We start from the raw sequence: 18,407 nt of genomic DNA on the forward strand, positions 1-18,407 counted from the left end.
AACAGAGTACAACCAACATATAATCAAATCATATATAATCAAAACAATAAACATTCTAAAATTTCCATATTTGTTGCTTCCTGACATCCCTTCGTCACTAACTTCTCTCAATCTAGAATAGGATAAACATGAACTTCAAAACAAAAATATAACAAACTCATCTTGAAAATGTTGTCGATAAGTGTCCCAAAATCCGTGCGAATATGCTTATTGTAAGAACACGCTAGTATCATTGTCTCACAAACCGATTGAACTAGAACCTTCTTCCGTCCTAGTTTCGTAGCAAGAGATACGCCTTTGAAGATCTCCGAGGCTTCATCATGACATGTAGTTAACCCCCTGTTTGAGATGACGCTTTGGGCGACTAACAGATTTTCCTTACAATCGTGAATGAAGCTTGATCTTTTCAGCCTTGGACCCGCATAAAGTACAACGAACTTCGACAACAATCTTTCTACAAGCTAGGATCGTTAACACCGGAAGCCACCCCTTGCACGCTCACCACACTAGCATCTAGACCTTAATGGGGACCCCTAGAGACCAAAGCTTCAACCGCCATCTAGATATTACTTCTGGATCCAATGAACATGCTAATTTTTTTGTCTCAAGAGCCACTCGATACTCACTTCGGACTGAATACTCGCCATCCCTTGAATAATGCCAAATCAATTCGGTCTACCTATCACAAAAGCTACAAGGAAAACTAAGGATCGCCTTTGTATCATCCTTTACAAACATAGCCCGAATAAGGTGTTCGTCCCACTCGCCTCCCCAATTCTTTAGCTCCGCAACCCACATTCCCAATGGGAGTGGCGGTGGAATGATACGAGAAAAAAGACCGCGACCGGCTCGCCATTCCCGATCCACCATCTAGAGTCGCTCGTGATGAGACGTTTTCTCCTCCATATCAAGCATCGCCAAATGGATGAACCATTCGAGCCACATGAGGCTTGAAATAAAATAAGTACTTGGGAAATAGAACGCGTTCAAGACCTTGCTCATTAGGGTGTTTGGACACCGAACAACCCTCCAAGCACTTTTAGCAAGTAGTGCTTGATTGAAGAGCCCAATGTCCCTAAACCCCAAGTGCCCACCAATTAGTATCTATAAAACTCCGCTCATTTATCACAGTGAATTTTACGGACTTCCTTGCTACTTCCCCACCAAAGCATGGAGATGGCCGTATAGATATCATCGATCAGTTGTTGAGGGAGCCGAAAATAGCTCATGACGTATGTAGGGATTGCCTGCGCAAAACCTTGACAAGGATGTAAGTGGTTGTTTGAACTTTTATATAAAACATCATCAAAATATAATGATCTAAAAATCTAAAATCGTGTTTTAAGTAGCAGGTTAAGGGTTAAAATATAACTTAATGATATTTTTTTTTTCCTGTAAAATTAAGGGGTTTTGACAGCAATAATACCATCTTGTTGTCACTTACCATATTTAGCCCAAAACCAATATTTTGACACATATGTTACTTTGACTAGGAAAGAGAAATAAAAATTTCCTCAATTACCCTCCCCTCAGATCTTCCTTCTTGCGCTCACTCTCTCATCTTCACTCCCTCTTTCACGGTCTCTGAAAAAAAAAACCCTCATTCACGCTCCAAAGCAGCTCTCTCATTCACGCTGACTCAGATCTTCATTTCCCTCCAAGCATCTCTCTCATTCACGCTCACTCTTCAATCGCTCACCCTCTTCAGCGTGGGTCCAAGTCTTCTCCGGTCACCGTCGTCAGATCTGGGTCGAGTGTCTTCTCCGGTGACCATCAAATCTTGGCGTCAAATCTGGGTAAGTAGCTTGTTCTTCTAACAACTAAGAGCTATTTTAGTGATTTCGTTCAGTTTGAACGTGTTCCAAAGCTTTTTTGAGTTTTTACTTCGCCAAAAATGGTGTTTGGAATTTCAGTGTTGAAATTTTCCAGGTGTCACGAACTGGATTCACTTCGTGACACTAGTGTCACGAACTGGATTCACTTCGTGACACTAGTGTCACGAACTGGATGTTTTTCCATGTTAATAACCGTCTTTTAATACTCATTTCTAATACTGAGTGAACGTATACAGGTATGGCGGAAATATGTTTATATGCTAAGCATAGCGGGAAATGGGTAAAACCGGGCGTATATCAAGAGGGTGGTACTCTTACGCTTTTACTTCCTACCAAATTGAATTACCAAAGTTTGATGCAAACATTGTATGCTCGGTTGAACGTGACCCCTGCAACGCATTCAATCAACGTCAAGCATGAAGCTGACGGGCTCGTACCGCCAACCATAGACGACGACGAAAGTTTGCGATGTTATTTGTACTTGAGGAAGAACGAACCGAACCGGACGAAGTTGAATCTTGTACTTGAGATTAGTCCGGAGGCATTTCAGGATAAAAAAGCGGATGGCGCGTCTTCTCCACGGGTTGGATCCACTCCAACAGCAAACACAAGCGAGAGTGGATTTGGTTGCAATCGAAGCAGGATCATTCCAAACATGCCGAGTCCTATATCCGAGGCACGTGAATGGGACGTACCAAGTCCGGAGGCTTTCGACAATGATACTGTTGGGTTGGATGACATGAATACTGTTAGCCAGGCAACACCCCAACCCAGAAGGTCTCCACCACCAGTTATTTTGTCAATAGAGGCTCCACCACAGACTCAACACCAGGAAGAGCCTCCTCTTCCACCACAGCCGCCAACTCGATCACAAAGAAAAGAGAATGTATCGAGCCAAGAGAATGGGGGGTGTTCGGTTACGGCTCCCGAATCAAATACATGTGTCGAGAGTAACGATATTGAGGTGTTGGATATTTTATCTCCGGTAAGAGTAAAAAAAAAGGATTATATGCAAACAAAGCGGCGTTGTTGAAGCATTTGCGGATGGATGCAATCAATAATCATTATCGGTTCAAAACGAAGAACTCATCTCCGCTCAAACTTCATGTCATTTGTGCGGGTAAAAATTGTGATTGGGCGGTCCGGGCAGTGAAGCTAAAGAACACGGATTGTTTTGAAATTAGAAGGTAAAATTTCACGACCTAAAAACTGATTTTATTTGAAATTTCATTTCTCTTCGTAGATGAATCAGTCCGTGACAGATCTATCACGACGTGAATCCACTCCTGACACGAGTGGATGTACTTCGTGACAGATATGTCGGGAAATGTATGCCCTTTTAATTTTAAATTGTTTTTGATCGTGTGTATGTGTTTATGGTTCAAGATATGATCCAAAGCACACTTGTTCTGTGGAGGAAAGACAAAAAGGGCAACCGCAAGCTACTGCAGAGTTCGTTGGAGAGAGGGTGAAACACAAATTTATTGATCCAACTGTACATAGTTGTACCCCAAAGGAGATTCAGAGTTACATGCGAACAGAGGTTGGAGTCAATATTTCATACAGAAAAGCATGGAGGGCAAAAGAATGTGCAATACAATCCTTGTATGGGACTGATGATGAGTCATATGCCTCTCTTGCAAAATACAAGTACATGTTAGAGCAAAAGAATCCAGGTTCTTTCATCGACCTAAAAACTGACCGTCATAAATATTTCATGTACTTTTTCGTTTCTTTGGCTCCGTTCAGAGAGGGATGGAAGTATTGTCGGCCTGTTGTAATTGTTGATGCAACCTTCTTGACAAACTATCACAAGGGCAGCATGTTTATGGCTTCCGCGATGGACGCAAATGAGCAAATATTCCCGCTTGCCTATGGTATTGGTGAGTCCGAAACTTCCAAGTCCTGGTTTTATTTCTTCAACAAACTTAAGGAAGCATTGGGGGAGAGGGATAACATGGTCATCGTATCCGACCGAAACACCGGAATCATTAACGCCGCGAAGAAAGTTTTTCCAAGAGCAGAACATGGTTTTTGCGCATACCACATGAAGAATAACGTCAAGGCAAAATTCAAAAAACTTGGCAAGGAATTCAATTGGAAGTTCTACGGTGCAGCAAAAGCGTATACTATATTTGAATATCAAAAGTTTATGCGCATGTTGGACAAGGAAGACCCGTTGATACGTCCGTACCTTGTCAACGAAGTAGGAAATGAGAAGTGGGCACGTTGTTTTTTCAAGACATCAAGGTATACGATCATAACTTCAAACAACGCAGAGTCTTTGAATGCGTTAACTGTTAAAGCAAGATCATTTCCAATAGTGAAGTGCCTTGATTGGTTGAGGGAGAGAATGCAAGTTTGGTTCTACCAACGACGAGAAAAGGCGGCATCAACTCAAAGTGTGTTGTCAATGGAATATCATACCGAAATGTTAAAAAAACTTGCTGTCTCGGCAAATATGCAGGTTATAGTGTGTTTTTAATTTTTAAATTCTGTCACGAAATGACCCGAGTCCGTGACACTTGTGTCACGGAGTGACTTCAGTCCGTGACACATGTGTCACGGAGTGAATCCACTTCGTGACGCAAGTGTCACGGACTCGGGTCATTTCGTGACACATGTGTCACGGACTGAGTGGTTATGTTTAAACTTTTTTTTGCTTATGTTTTAGGTCCGGCCTTCTGCAGTATACGAATTCGAGGTTTTAGACACAGAAGGAACACCATGGGCAGTGAACTTGATTGATAAGACGTGCTCGTGTCGAGAATTTCAAACTGATCTATTTGTATGTGTTCATGCCATTGCGGCTTGTCGCTTACGCAACCTACCAGTTGAGAGCTATTGTGCAGAGTACTACACGACCGAGTATTGGAAATTGGCGTATGCAGGGGTTATTCATCCTCAAGGAAGTGAATCGTCATGGACTTTTCCCGACGAAATCAAGCAGATCAAAGTAAATCCGCCTAACTTCTTAGGTCGTCCGGCGGGTAGACCTAAGAAGAGAAGGATTCCCTCTCTTGGAGAATCTGATGCCCCGCTTCGTAAATGTTCCCGTTGTGGAGGTGTAGGTCACAATAGAGCTACGTGTCGCAACCCAATTCCACCGGAAATGAGGGCTCCGGGGATGGGACATTGGTTTGGTTTGTAATTCGACACGTTTTATCATTGAATATCTAGAACTTCCTTGGTGTTTTGCTATGTATTACATTTTGAATGTTTTGAACTTTATTGGTATTGAAACAATGTTATTGTTAAGAAATTGAAGTTCTAAGAATACATATATAAAGTTATAAACAATACATACACTTTTAAACTAAGAAATTGAAGTTCTAAGAATACATATATAAAGTTATAAACAATACATACACTTTTAAACTAAGAAATTGAAGTTCTAAGAATACATATATAAAGTTATAAACAATACATACACTTTTAAACTAAGAAATTGAAGTTCTAAGAATACATATATAAAGTTATAAACACATACATACACTTTTAAACTACGAAATTGAAGTTCTAAGAATACATATATAAAGTTATAAACACATGCGTACAATCATAAACACATAATTTCAAGTTGCCTCAACATTGACATTTCCACGCGTGTGTAGTTTTAGCGCTCCGTGTCGGTATAATTCGGTGGTCATTTTCTGTCGATACATGATCATGTCCTCCTGTTTCAAATCAGACAATGGAAGGTCGTGCGCCAAAAACTCGGCAGTCTTGATCATAAACATGCCACAATCATTTCTGAAGGAACAAAAAACGCATGCTTTAATTGATATGTGCCATTAAGAATGTAAAATTAAGAATTAAAATATTTACCCATTGTCTTGTTGTGGCATTTGATCGTAGTGGACGACCTTGAATATTTCTTCATTGGAGAGTAGAACGCCGGCGACATGCAGAACATATGGAGAAATGGTGGCCAAGTTTCTGACTTCAGTGTCCACGAGCGTTTGGTGTCCACCGGTGGAACTCATGGAGTCGTACACCGTTATACACCTTGAACGCACGTTGACAACAAGAAGATACCAGTGTCCGCCATCTATTACAGGGATGAAGACATCATCGACCCCGTCCCATGGGTCCACCAGTTGCTCCGCTCCAGACTCTCCGGTAATGTGGTCGACGACACATTTTTTCAGTTTCTTCTTTAAGAATACACCCGGATCTTGACTAGCATTGAACTGAGTGTAACTATCTCGGAGATACTTAAAGAAGACCGTGGACATGATGGTGAAGGAGTGACGTAACAAACCCGCCTTTTTCTTCTTCCGGAGGTAGTACATCGCGACGTCCACATGCTGCACGACAAAAGATAAACATAAGCACTAAATACCTCAGTCCGTGACACAAGTGTCACAGAGTGACTTTAGTTCGTGACAGATGTGTCACGGAGTGGATTCACTCCGTGACAGATGTGTCAAGGAGTGGATTCACTCCGTGACAGATGTGTCACGGACTGAGTACACTTCGTGACAGATGTGTCACGGAGTCAATTCACTTCGTGATAGATGTGTCACGGAGTCAATTCACTCCGTGACACATGTGTCACGGAGTCAATTCACTCCGTGACACATCTGTCACGAAGTGAATTGACTCCGTGACACATCTATCACGAAGTGAATTGACTCCGTGACACATCTGTCACGAAGTGAATTGACTCCGTGACACATCTGTCACGAAGTGAGCTGCAAAACAAGACATATTTTAAAAATTACTGACACACATTAATACCTGATCAGACAACCAACCGTCCTCGTGCCACATGTTGTAGAAGAAGGTCTTCTGGTTGATAGCCATCTGTCCAAGTTCCATAGAAGGCGCTATGGTTTCTTCCTCCGGCTTATATTTTGGTTTGCCCTGAGATATGTTCTTGTGGCCCCTCTTCAAGCCGACTTGGAACCACAACTTCATGACGTCAACGTCATCCTGGTCCGGTTGTTTGGTTACCTCCGACAGCGGCAGTTCATCAGGAAGCACGTCCGGAGCATTGGTGAACCTCAGAAAAGGCAACGCCTTTTTGGAAGGAGTAAACCTATCGGGGCTGCGTCGTTGCCGGGTCAAATGTTTCTTGATAGGTGAGTCTTCAATAAGGATATGGAGATTCGGTGTCTTCAAGTCATATATCTATCCAACAAGAGAAATAGAGTTCAAGTTTATTGTTGAGTTCAACCATAAAATAATATTTCATAACAATTATATGCTTATTTGAGTTCAAGTTTATTGTTGAGTTCAACCATAACAATTATATGCTTCTAAACAAGTCAAGAATTAAGTTCAACCATCAAATTAATGGAGGTACCTCTTGAACCCCCTGTGTCCCTAACAACTCATACTCTTCCATAGCCTCTGCATTCATTTGGGCTTCTAGACTGAGAGGCGAATCTTCATCACCCCAAGATTGTTGACCTTGTGTGTTTTCGACGTCACTTTCATCCTCCTGACCATTCAAAATCATTTAGTTCAACATGAGTGTAATCAAAATAACGAAATTCAGCGACTCCGTGACACTGTGTCACGCACTAAGTACACTCCGTGACACATCTGTCACGGAGTGAATCCACTCTTAAAGAAAAAAATAATATGTCTATTGCATATCTTGTACCTCTTGTTGACTGGTTTGTTTCTTTTTCCCTTTCTCGACTTCGTTTTTCTTCTTCTTTTGGTTGCCATCCTTCTTCTCCTCCTGTTTCTTGCTCTTCTTGGCGCCATCGTCCTTCTTATTCTTGTCGTCTTTGTCCTGCTTATTTTTCTTGTCCCCGTCGTCCTTTTTCTTCTTGTCCTCGTCGTCTTTCTTCTTCTTCTCGTCTTCGTCGTCTTTCTTCTTCTTCTCTTCTTCGTCTTTCTTCTTCTTCTCCTCGTCTTCCTCTTTCTTCTTCTTCTCCTCTTCTTCTTTCTTCTTATCCTCTTCTTCTTCTCTCTGCTTCTTCTCTTCTTCTTCCCGCATTTTCTTCTCTTCTTCCTGCATTTTCTTCAGCTTCTCAACATATTCTTCTTCCTCTTTTTTTTTTATTTTCTTTTTCCGCTCTCTTCTTCGCCATCACTTCTTCCCACTTCTTCAATTTGGCCGCTTTCTTCTCCCGGCGCTTCTTTTCTAACTGTAACTCGTTTCTCCAATCGTAGTACTGATCCAGTTCATCAAGAGCCACTCTGTAGCTCTTCACCGCGTCCAAAATTTCTTTTTTGAACTTCCTGTAGTCGTCTTGCATATAGCGGAAACGCTCGTCGAGATTTCCAACTGAGTTTTCGAGAGAGTCGAGCCGGGACTGTCCATGACCAAAATAACAAAGTAAGCTGGCTGACGAGTAAATCCAGTACGTGACACATCTATCACGGAGTGAATCCACTCCGTGACACATCTGTCACGGAGTGGATTCACTCCGTGACAGATGTGTCACGAAGTGAATCCACTCCGTGACACATCTGTCACGGAGTGGATCCACTCCGTGACACATCTGTCACGGAGTGGATCCACTCCGTGACACATCTGTCACGGAGTGGATCCACTCCGTGACAGATGTGTCACGGAGTGGATTCATTTAAATTAAAATAGAAACCCAAAATTGTGTTACCTCAACTGTCTGTGCTTGTGAATGGGACGGTTGTTGTGGTGGTTGTGGTGGTGGTGTTTCTGGTTGTGGGGCGTCTTTTTTGGGTTTCTTCTCCGAGCGTTTGTCCACCCCCGCTGCCGTCGTAGAAGGGGTTGCAACGCTTGAAGAAGTGTCGCCGATTCCGTGAAATTCAACCTATACGTGGGACAAGTTAACAAATGAGTGTCATCAATATAAAGTATGAATTAACCTACAAATTTATTACCTCATTGAAGTTGATTCCTCTCATGGCGGCATCTTGAACAAGTCCGATAGACTTCCACCGACGCATTATTGGCCGAGCTGTGGTGGAGACTTTCTCACAAACCCCCATGTTCGTCAGGAAAGGAAGACACTCGTACCCCCAAACCTGAAGCGGCTCGACGAATCCGGGGAGATGGAGCTTCCTTTTTTTTTTTTACCTTGCTCCATTGGCTCGCCACCCTTCTCCACAAACTTCCGGACTTCGCCGAGAAGGTAGTTCCACACCACGTTGCCCCATGGATGGCGACCGAATGTGTCCGTGTCCTCCACCGCCTTAATGAGCTCTACGCACGGTGTCCTGTTCTTCGCATCGTCCGCCAGGAGGACATTCAAGACGAAGTAAATTTTCAGGTAATTTACCTGAACTTCTGTCGGCCAATCTACGCTCGCCTCCAAGAATTGGTTGACCAAGTTCCGACTCAAATACTTCCCCGGGAAGAATTTTTTGAACAGGCTGTCATTAGAAACAACCCCCTCGAACTTGAATTCCTCGTAGTCATCGACGACTTTGAGGAATGTGATCTCCTGGAAGTCTCTCTTCGTGAACTCCCGGACTCGGCCTCCAATCTCAATCAGAAGCCCGTCAGTGGTTTCGCCCTCGAAGCTCCCGGTCCTCAACACCAAGTGGCTTATAATCGCCGACGACCGGACTATTTTGGGTTGCCCCACGAACTGCCCAAAACATGATTGGGCGAATCCAGCTTGAGTCTCGGCGCTGCGGCCGAGTAAGAGAGCGAGGAAATTTTCCAATCCCCCGTGAAAGTTAAAGGAAAATCCTTCAACGTTGGACTCGGGTATAAACCGTCTCCACTCCTACACATATGAGTCAATGACATTATTAGTGAAACCATTATGCTTGAGTTCGTGACAGATGTGTCACGGACTCACCCACTTCGTGACGGATGTGTCACGGACTCGCTGACTTCGTGACACATCTGTCACGAAGTCATCGAGTCCGTGACACATCTGTCACGAACCAGGATCAAAATGAGTTTCTGACACTCACCTTTCGGGGAATAGCAGTTGTAGGACTCTCCAAGGCGGTCGCAACGCCCGATGACTCAGCCTTGTTTTTTGGCTATATCAAACACAAAACAAAATCAAATAGGTGCACATACATCTAATTAAGTCACTTCATTTTTATTCTATACCTTCTTTATCTTTGTTGGTGCGACGACGAACGCGTCGTCATCGTTGGAACGCTTGGACGGCGAAATTATTTTCCTTTTCGAAGCCGTCCTAGAACTTCTTCGAACGTTTGAGGCCTCCTCGACCTTGGTTATTTTAGACTTCGTCATTGAATATATAAAACCTGAAACAAATCAAGTCACCAATTTTCAACAACTTCAAGACCAAATACGCACACAGACACTCGTCAAACCCTAACATTGTTCAATCAAATATATACACGAGCACGAAACACACACAAACACACACATTCTCGGCCAAACACAATACACACAAACACTCAAAGACAACACATTCTCGGCCAAACACAAATACACTCAAACACCCGAACACAAATACACTCAAACACCCAAACCCAAATACAATCAAACACCCAAATACAACACATTCTCGGCCAAACACAACAAACACTCGCCCAAACACCAAATACACTAAAACACCCAAAAAAATTTTGAGCCAAAAACCCTAAATCAACAAACACTCGGCCGAAATAAATGAAATAGAGATACCCATACCTTTTTGAGTAAATGAAATAGGGTTTTAACAAACACTCAACAGTATTTCTAGGGTTTTAAGAGACCGAAATAAATGAAATATGTGTCACGGAGTGAATCCACTTCGTGACACAAGTGTCACGGACTCGGGTCATTCCGTGACACACTCGCCCAAACACAAATAATCACAAACACTCAAAGACAACACATTCTCGGCCAAACACAAATACACTCAAACACCCAAACACAAATACACTCAAACACCCAAACCCAAATACAATCAAACGCCCAAATACAACACATTCTCGGCCAAACACAACAAACACTCGCCCAAACACCAAATACACTAAAACACCCAAAAAAAATTTGAGCCAAAAACCCTAAATCAAATAATTTGAGGTTAAATAGAGTTTTCAATCAATTTGAGGCTTTAATAGAGATCGGCCGATTTACCTTGATATGAAGATGAACACAATCTTTTCTTCTTCTTCACCGATTAACGTCAAGAATGTGATAGAGACCGAGAGCTGGGTCGAGCAGAGGTGCCTTCGTCGCCGAGAGCTGGGTCATGCAGAGGTGGGTTGCGCCTTCGCCGCCGAGAGCTGGGTCGCCGAGGAGTGGGTCGCCGACAGCTGGGTCACCGAATGCTGGGTCGCCGAGAGCTGGGTCGAGCAGAGGTGGGTTGCGCCTTCGCCGCCGAGACCTGGGTCGCCGAGAGCTGGGTCGTGGGTCCCCGAGATGGGTCGTCGCGATTTTTGAGCGAGAAAGAGAAAGAGAAGGACAGGGAGAGAAAGAGAGACACAGAGGAAGATGATTAGAGAGCGAAATCGTGGGAGGGAAGAGGAAGAGATAGTGAAATCGTGAGAGCGAAAATGTGGGAGGGGTTGGAGGTTTGAAAAATCGTGAGAGAGAGAGGGAGGGAGATAAACCGAGAAGATGAAGAGGTGTAGGTGTGCGAGGGAAAATGGAGAAAATTGGGTTGGGATGGTTTATTTCGTTTAAATGAGTTTTGAGGGTATAATAGTCTTTACCTATTGGTGTAGGTATTACATGTGTCAAATTTTGAGTTTTGGGCTAAATATGGTAAGTGACAACAAGATGGTATTATTAACGTCAAATTCCCTAAAATTAACATATTACTCAAGTTTGAAAATACGTTTTGAGTTTTTTAGGTGCTGAGAAGAAAAATGCTAAAATCTATTGTTTATGGTTAAAATGCTCACATAAAAGAGTAGACAAAAAAAAAAAAAAAATCACACAATCATAAAATTTCATTTGAGTTTTTATTTATTTATTTATTTATTTTTTTTTTTATAGATTAATCCATAAAAAAATAGATATTTCTCTGAGGTCAAGAGTTATCTATGGAAGTGCTTAGTTTTGGGTTATACAACTTCTTTTCGATTGAAAAAAAAACGAGTTGGTAGCAAAATCTTGAAAATAAAGAAATTTTTTATTTTTTTTATTTTTATTTTTATTTTTTTATATATACAAAACCGAAAGAATGAGTGATATTGAATTTAGCCGAATATAATATTTTTGGAGTTCAATTTTTGAGTCCTTCTTTTATGTGTAGAAGTCCCTTGACAAGTTTAAAATTTGACAAATCACGTCTCATGACATTTCACGAGCGGTGTTGTTAAACTCAAATGTACTTGAAAAAAAGGTGTGTTGCTGTGGAGAAGGGTTTGAGAAACGACACGAACGAGGGGAACAACAAAATTTGAGAAGAAAAGAAAGGATATATAGAACCGGAGAGCTGGTACTGAGCCAGACGAAAAGTAAAGTGCCATAAATCGAAGTCGTCTCCGATTTCCAGTGTCTCTCTGGTTCATGTAAATACCAATGCTTAATTCCTTCTCTTGTTTCCCAATACTTTCGTTTTTTTTTTCCCTATTTTTTTTTTTCAATTTACTTTTAAATTAAACTTTTATCATAATTAGGGAAACTGGTTTATCGTCTTCAATTGATATTGACTTTCAGGCTACTCAGCTCGCAAAATATTGTTTCTTTCATTCGGCTTCTAGGTTGTAGGCTTACTCGCACACGGGGTTTCAACAATTTGAAATCGAGTAAATACACCTGCAATTTGTGTATTTGTGGTCTAATTACGAGCTTTTTTGGTTTGGTGTGGTTACAGTAAAGTAGGTGATACAACATGTCTTGGTGCACAATTGAGTCCGACCCAGGTACGCTGTTCGCTTTTTCTGTTTTCTTTTTTCCCGTGGAATGAATTAACATTACTTCACTTCAAAAGAAAGCCAGAATAGCTGTTTGACTGATTAGTAGCTACACTTGCATAAGCTGAAGCTGAAATTAGTACACAAAAAAAAGGCCTGTCTATGTCTTGGCTCTTTTCTTCGTTGAAGAAGTTGGTGTATGTATAGATGACTTTGCCATTCGCATTTGATTTTTTCTTGTCTTGCCACTGTCTAATAACTGGTCTATGTTCCTAAAATCTATGGAAGTTGATTTTCGGGATTTATCAAGTCCTTATTGCCTTTACATGCTTTGCTCTTACTTGGTCTCGATTGTCGACCTCTATGTATTGAATTCTGTTTGTCGGTTCTTCTACAAAACCCTTTTAATCTCTGGATAAGGGTTCCAATCCCAAAGGGCATGAGAGCATTGGCTTAATTCTCATAATGTCCGAGTCAATTTTGGTTTACTGTGGTTCGGTGTTTCTAGTTAAACTATCTATCAATGCTTGTGTATTTTGCTTATAACGGTGTTACACAGTTTTTCTGGTGCCTTGATGGAGTAACTGAAACCGAATGTGTATCATATCTTTGTGAACCTGACATTATTTATTCACGTTTTTCAGGGGTGTTCACAGAACTCATCCAACAGATGCAAGTCAAAGGCGTGCAAGTATGTTCTCTTCTAACTTTGTGTGTTATGTTATGTATTTACATGCTAATATTCTTCGCAAAGTACTGAATCTCTTGTGAAAATTTTGTACATAGCCCCATTCTTGTATTCATGTTTTATTTGTCTTATTATCAGGTGGAGGAGTTATACTCATTAGACATTGATTCTTTAAACAATCTAAGGCAAGTTCTTCACACTTTATATCATCCAAAGCCACTCTTACCCTTCGGCTAATTTTATTTTCTGTTCGGCAGGCCTGTGTACGGCTTAATTTTCCTATTCAAATGGCGAGCGGGGGAAAAAGACGACCGCCCCGTGATTAAGGATCCGAATCCCAACTTGTTCTTCGCGAGCCAGGTTTGCGACACACTCACTCCTCAAATTTTACCGTCACGCCCCTAAAATTCTGTCTCAAATTCTATTTATTTATAATAATTAACAGGTTATCAACAATGCATGTGCGACTCAAGCGATCTTGTCCATCTTGATGAACTCCCCGGACGTGGACGTGGGCCCCGAACTGTCGAAGCTCAAAGAGTTCTCGCGGAACTTCCCTCCCGAACTGAAAGGGCTGGCGATAAACAACAGCGAGCCCATCCGGGTGGCCCACAACAGCTTTGCTCGGCCTGAGCCTTTCGTCCCGGACGAGCAGAAGTCCGCGGGAAAGGACGACGAGGTGTACCACTTCATAAGCTACATTCCGGTGGACGGCGTGCTCTACGAGCTCGACGGCCTAAAAGAAGGGCCGATCAGCCTCGGGCAGTGCTCCGGCGGGCAGAGCGGGTCCGATTGGCTCCGCCTCGTCCAGCCCGTGATTCAGGAGCGGATCGAGCGGTACTCGAACTCGGAGATCAGGTTCAACCTCTTGGCGGTGATCAAGAACAGGAAGGAGATGTACACCGCGGAGCTCAAGGAGCTCCAGAAGAAGAGGGAGCGAGTTCTGCAGCAGATCGCGGTGTTGCAGACCGAGAGGCCCGTCGACGGAGCCAAGTTCGAGGCACTCAACAAGTCGCTCTCGGAGGTGAACTCCGGGATCGAGGCCGCCACCGAGAAGATCCTGATCGAGGAAGAGAAGTTCAAGAAGTGGAGGACCGAGAACGTGCGCCGCAAGCACAACTACATTCCGTTCCTCTTCAACTTCCTCAAGCTTCTCGCCGAGAAGAAGCAGTTGAAGCCGCTCATTGAGAAAGCCAAGCAGAACAAAAGCGGGACTAGTTGAAAAAGGGAGTTCCTGCTTTGATGATAGTACACCTCTTTATTTATTTCATTCGGCAAGTTTACTCTGGTTATTGGTTAGTAAGCCATCTCATTCCGTCCAAAAAGTTTTGTAGTGAAATCATCTTTTCAGAGACGTGTTTTGCTTATGCGATTTATCTGCTTTTTTACTTGGAAAATTAGTTGTATTTCGTTTGAATTTAAAGTTTAATTTCCTCTTAACCATGTTACACTTGTGCGTCGCTTGTGCAAAAAATACCAACAATCATAACAGCAAAGAGCATCAACCATCTATAATTTAAATTTTATGTCAAATGCAAGGATGATGCCATATTTTATAGTCAAGAGTAAATATTTTAACAGATTGGGTGATACTCGTTTAAAGCGGGTTAACTTTGTTTTTACTATAGATTGGTTGTTTTTACTATATAGTATTGAGAACACATCCAGTGTCTTATTCCATGTCAGGATTTGTGAAGTGAAATTTATGCAGACTGTTTTTTGTCTGATTTGCTTCCGCATTTTTTTCTGATCGTCCAATGAGGTTTCTACAGGTGCATTGGAAAATCCTAACAAATGATACACAACTGAGAATGTCTCATATAAAACGAATGTTTTCCCTCTTTGGTAGGGTTACACACTTGGGACTTTTGAGAGAGTTGTCTTTGCCGAAAAAACCTTGTCCTTTTGTGATGTTACTTTGTTATTCTTAACTGCAATTTTTGGAGCATGTTTACAAAGTTGGTTTGTGTATTTCTGGTATTGTAAAACACGCATTGTTATAAGTGTAGTTCAAATACTTGGTGAGCGTATTGAGTGGAAAGTGAGGGGAGCTCAAACACAAGGGGAGTCTGGGTTATAATTAATTAGTGCGTTTTATATGTACAAATTGCTCGTTCCTGGACTTGAATCGAAGCGAATCTTTAGGTGGTTTTGATATATTTTTGTGTTTTTCTTTATTATTATAGGTTTCCATGAGTTAAAAGTGTTTTGAGGGCAATGAAACAACTTTGGGATGATTTGAAAACTATTCGGTCAAGTTAAACTGAAACAAAAAACACGCGCGGTCTTCTGCAGCATTCTGAGATTTAGTTTGACGAATTTGGATGTTCCAGTTCCAGAATTGGATAGAGCTCTTAGTTTTCCAACCCATGTTTATTTGCGAAAATCAGACATCGGATCAAGAAGTTACGGCTCATTCAAAATCACTGCACAGCTGTTTATTTTCTCCGCGGTCCAAAAACGCTGTTTTTATTAATTACCTGATTTTAAGCATTTTTTAGGCCTATATTGCTCCGAAAATCAATCCTAAGCATATATATACTACTCTTGTAATATCAAACACATCATTCATTCACTTTTGCTTTTCCTTTATTTTTCTTAGAGTGTTTGATTATTTTTTTAGAGATTGTGGAAGAGGAAAAAATGTTCTTTGCGGAATTGACAACCCGATGAGTCTCCGAACCTCAACTTCATTCGTTCTTCTTTCTTCTCTTCTTTTATTTATTTTATTGCTTTAAATTATTGTTGGACATCAATTTTATTTAATATGAATTCTCTTTTGCTTTCAATTTTTGTTTTATTGCTTTCAATTACTATGCTTTGTTTAATGTTGATTATGAATTCCATTAGAGGCTAGTTTTCTTATGGGGTTGCGATGTAGTCAGGGTTGATAATGGAAGGAGGTTTTGTTCGGGTGAGATAATTATTGTTTGCCTCATTATTATGGATCGCTTGATATGAATTGTTCTTAATGATTTCTAGTGCTTGATCACCATTAGATTTGTTATCTAGGATTGTTTAGCTACTTGAGAGAACGTAAATAATCGTGCTTTTGTTCATGTCTTCATAGTTGATCCTAGGTTAGTAGAAAATCTACGCATTTTATGTAATCGTTTGAGCTCTTGTCGTATTGCGTATAATTGTTTTAATATGATTAGATGCCGAGAGGATAATAATCCGTCAATTACATAGGTTTGCTAGAACACTCGAGAGATGCTAGTGAATAATTTTGATAGAGTGATATTAGCATCCATAGGAGTAGATTTTGTTGTTCAATCCCGAAACCCCCGACCTAGTTAGTTCTGGTGAAATCGTAACCCCATACTTTCCTTTATCGAAAAACTCGTTTTAAATTCGTTGCTCTTTGTTTTATTTGTTTTAATTAATTTTTCATTAGTTGTTTGAATCCATCTCTCATTTACATTGAAATCAATTCGCGTCAAGCTAAAGAAGTTTCTAAAATAACTAGTCAACGTGGGATCGATACTCGCATTTCGTGTATACTTTATTACTTGGGCGACACGTACGCTTGCGTGTGTGATTTATTCGCAACAATAATTCACTTGGGAAGTTTTGAAGTTTAGGAAACAAGGAAGGTGATCATCCTTGGTTGTCCATCGTTGTACTTGCTCTTCCGTTTAGTGAAGTTCTCTTTCCACCGGGAGTATCATCCCTCCAAAAGTATGCACGATTGGCCGAACTGGATTATCAATTGCTTGTCTCCTGATTTAAAGTTTATTTAGTCTCACTAGTCTGATAAATTGCTTAGTGTTCCTTAACTTGTTATAACATCACAAGAGATATCACGAAAATATTACATTTACTTTTTTCAGACTTGTAATACCTACTAATATGTATAAGACTTCGGAGGCGAAGTTGAAAATATAAGGGGAAAGTTGATCCTTTTGCCTAAGCCCTCATTCGAGTTTGATCTCCTTAAGCATTCAGCAAAAAAAAAGGACTCGATGCCGAGAAAATCTATTACTCAATAAACCTAGCCATGTGATATGAGGGACCAAAGTTTTCATAAGAAAACAAAGAGGATTTAGATTCTAACTTATCACATGCCTTACTCATATCTATTCTGATTCCAATAAGGGCATTCTTTCATTTTCGTTTCTTCATTTTGTACAATATTTCTCCCACTGCAATTCAGTTCTCAGCAACTGAACGACCTGAGAAGATTGAAAATGGGAAATCATTTCATTGAGGACTAATTCTGACCTGAGCCGTGATAATTCTTGTGATCACTTTAAAGCTAAAGGTGCAAAGACTAATGAGACAAAATTTATCGAAAGAATCCGCCCCAGGATTAGGATGAGGACAACACGAGCGAAATTAATTTTTGGACCATGTTTCATTTCTCTGAATAATGTAAGTAAATTATGGATTATACCAAGGTTTGGCTTTCCGGGGGAACCGGTCGGATTCCGGCCGAGATTCGCCGAACTGGAGCTCACCGGGACAAAACGTGAAGAAACCGCTGCCGTGTCGTGAACCCGGTAGGAATCCGGCCGTTTTCTGTGAATTCTGTCAACTTGACCTTCCCGGCGGATTCCTTTCGTCAATGCCTCCGTTTGCCAAAAAATCGAGGTTTCCAAGATGTATGAGTCTAGGGTTTCGGAGATTTGGGGATTTTTTCAATTTTTTCAAAAATTTGTGTCTTAATCTTAGTATATGATGATGAATTGATTAATTTGATGAGAAATTCACGATTATTGTCATGATTATGTTGAATTTAAATTAATTTGGTGATGATTGTGATGTTGATCATGTTTATGTTAAATTAAACTTAATTTGATGATGAATTGATGAATCTGATCATGTTTATGTTGAATTAAAATTAATTTGGTGATGAAGTATGGCGTTCGGTTCTTCATTCACGAGTGACGAGAGACACTTCACGTATAATTAATACTAAGTAGTGTGTTTTATATTTTGTCGTACGTGTTGTAATCAAGGTTTGACTTTATGGTACTTTATGTTGAATTTTATCTTAGTTTGAACTTTATGTTTTATATTTTGTCGTACGTGTTGTAATCAAAGTTTGACTTTACGGTACTTTATGTTGAATTTTATCTTGGTTTGAACTTTGTATTTTATATTTTGTCGTACGTGTTTGTAATCTAAGTAATTTAGTTTTGCAAAATATGAAAAAG

At 40.9% G+C, this 18,407-nt stretch overlaps 3 protein-coding genes across 4 annotated transcripts; 2 read left to right on the plus strand and 1 right to left on the minus strand.

Moving 5' to 3' along the window:
• Positions 1–3,489: 3,489 nt before the first annotated feature.
• On the plus strand, positions 3,490–4,986 carry LOC149379066 (uncharacterized). Its single transcript, XM_089603946.1, has 2 exons — positions 3,490–4,302; positions 4,510–4,986. The coding sequence occupies exons 1-2, from the start codon at positions 3,490–3,492 to the stop codon at positions 4,984–4,986; spliced, it is 1,290 nt and encodes a 429-aa protein (XP_089460072.1).
• A 402-nt stretch (positions 4,987–5,388) lies between these two features.
• LOC149379067 (uncharacterized) lies at positions 5,389–9,448 on the minus strand. Its single transcript, XM_089603948.1, has 7 exons — positions 8,661–9,448; positions 8,417–8,590; positions 7,450–8,110; positions 7,147–7,284; positions 6,579–6,971; positions 5,664–6,145; positions 5,389–5,588 (listed from the first exon to the last, which is right to left on the minus strand). Exons 3-7 carry the CDS (start codon positions 7,810–7,812, stop codon positions 5,411–5,413), a joined length of 1,554 nt encoding a protein of 517 aa, XP_089460074.1. The 5' UTR covers positions 7,813–8,110; positions 8,417–8,590; positions 8,661–9,448; the 3' UTR covers positions 5,389–5,410.
• A 2,532-nt stretch (positions 9,449–11,980) lies between these two features.
• Positions 11,981–14,708, plus strand: UCH2 (Peptidase C12, ubiquitin carboxyl-terminal hydrolase 1). 2 transcript variants are annotated; one of them, XM_089604360.1, is made up of 7 exons: positions 11,981–12,215; positions 12,364–12,407; positions 12,521–12,569; positions 13,205–13,251; positions 13,387–13,433; positions 13,506–13,608; positions 13,694–14,708. In XM_089604360.1, the coding sequence occupies exons 3-7, from the start codon at positions 12,539–12,541 to the stop codon at positions 14,468–14,470; spliced, it is 1,005 nt and encodes a 334-aa protein (XP_089460486.1). In that variant the 5' UTR covers positions 11,981–12,215; positions 12,364–12,407; positions 12,521–12,538; the 3' UTR covers positions 14,471–14,708. The 2 variants fall into 2 exon arrangements, with proteins under 2 accessions (XP_089460486.1, XP_089460485.1); XM_089604359.1 differs by lacking the exon at positions 12,364–12,407.
• The last annotated feature ends 3,699 nt before the right edge of the window (positions 14,709–18,407 follow it).

The sequence above is a fragment of the Urtica dioica genome, chromosome 12 (assembly GCF_054948205.1).
Source record: "Urtica dioica subsp. dioica isolate 48M chromosome 12, U.dioica_male_clone48M_v1_H2, whole genome shotgun sequence".
NCBI lineage: Eukaryota > Viridiplantae > Streptophyta > Magnoliopsida > Rosales > Urticaceae > Urtica > Urtica dioica.

Excerpts from the sequence above, each read along its gene's own strand:
- LOC149379067 (XM_089603948.1), bottom strand. The coding sequence starts at position 7,812 with ATGCAGGAAGAAGAGAAGAAAATGCGGGAAGAAGAAGAGAAGAAGCAG. Across the intron at positions 6,972-7,146 it reads GGACACAGGGGGTTCAAGAG|ATATATGACTTGAAGACACC; the intron begins GTACCTCCATTA and ends CTTGTTGGATAG. Across the intron at positions 6,146-6,578 it reads ACGGTTGGTTGTCTGATCAG|CATGTGGACGTCGCGATGTA; the intron begins GTATTAATGTGT and ends TTTGTCGTGCAG.
- UCH2 (XM_089604360.1), top strand. The coding sequence starts at position 12,539 with ATGTCTTGGTGCACAATTGAGTCCGACCCAG. Across the intron at positions 12,570-13,204 it reads CACAATTGAGTCCGACCCAG|GGGTGTTCACAGAACTCATC; the intron begins GTACGCTGTTCG and ends CACGTTTTTCAG. Across the intron at positions 13,609-13,693 it reads ACTTGTTCTTCGCGAGCCAG|GTTATCAACAATGCATGTGC; the intron begins GTTTGCGACACA and ends AATAATTAACAG.
- LOC149379066 (XM_089603946.1), top strand. The coding sequence starts at position 3,490 with ATGTTAGAGCAAAAGAATCCAGGTTCTTTCATCGACCTAAAAACTGAC. Across the intron at positions 4,303-4,509 it reads CTGTCTCGGCAAATATGCAG|GTCCGGCCTTCTGCAGTATA; the intron begins GTTATAGTGTGT and ends CTTATGTTTTAG.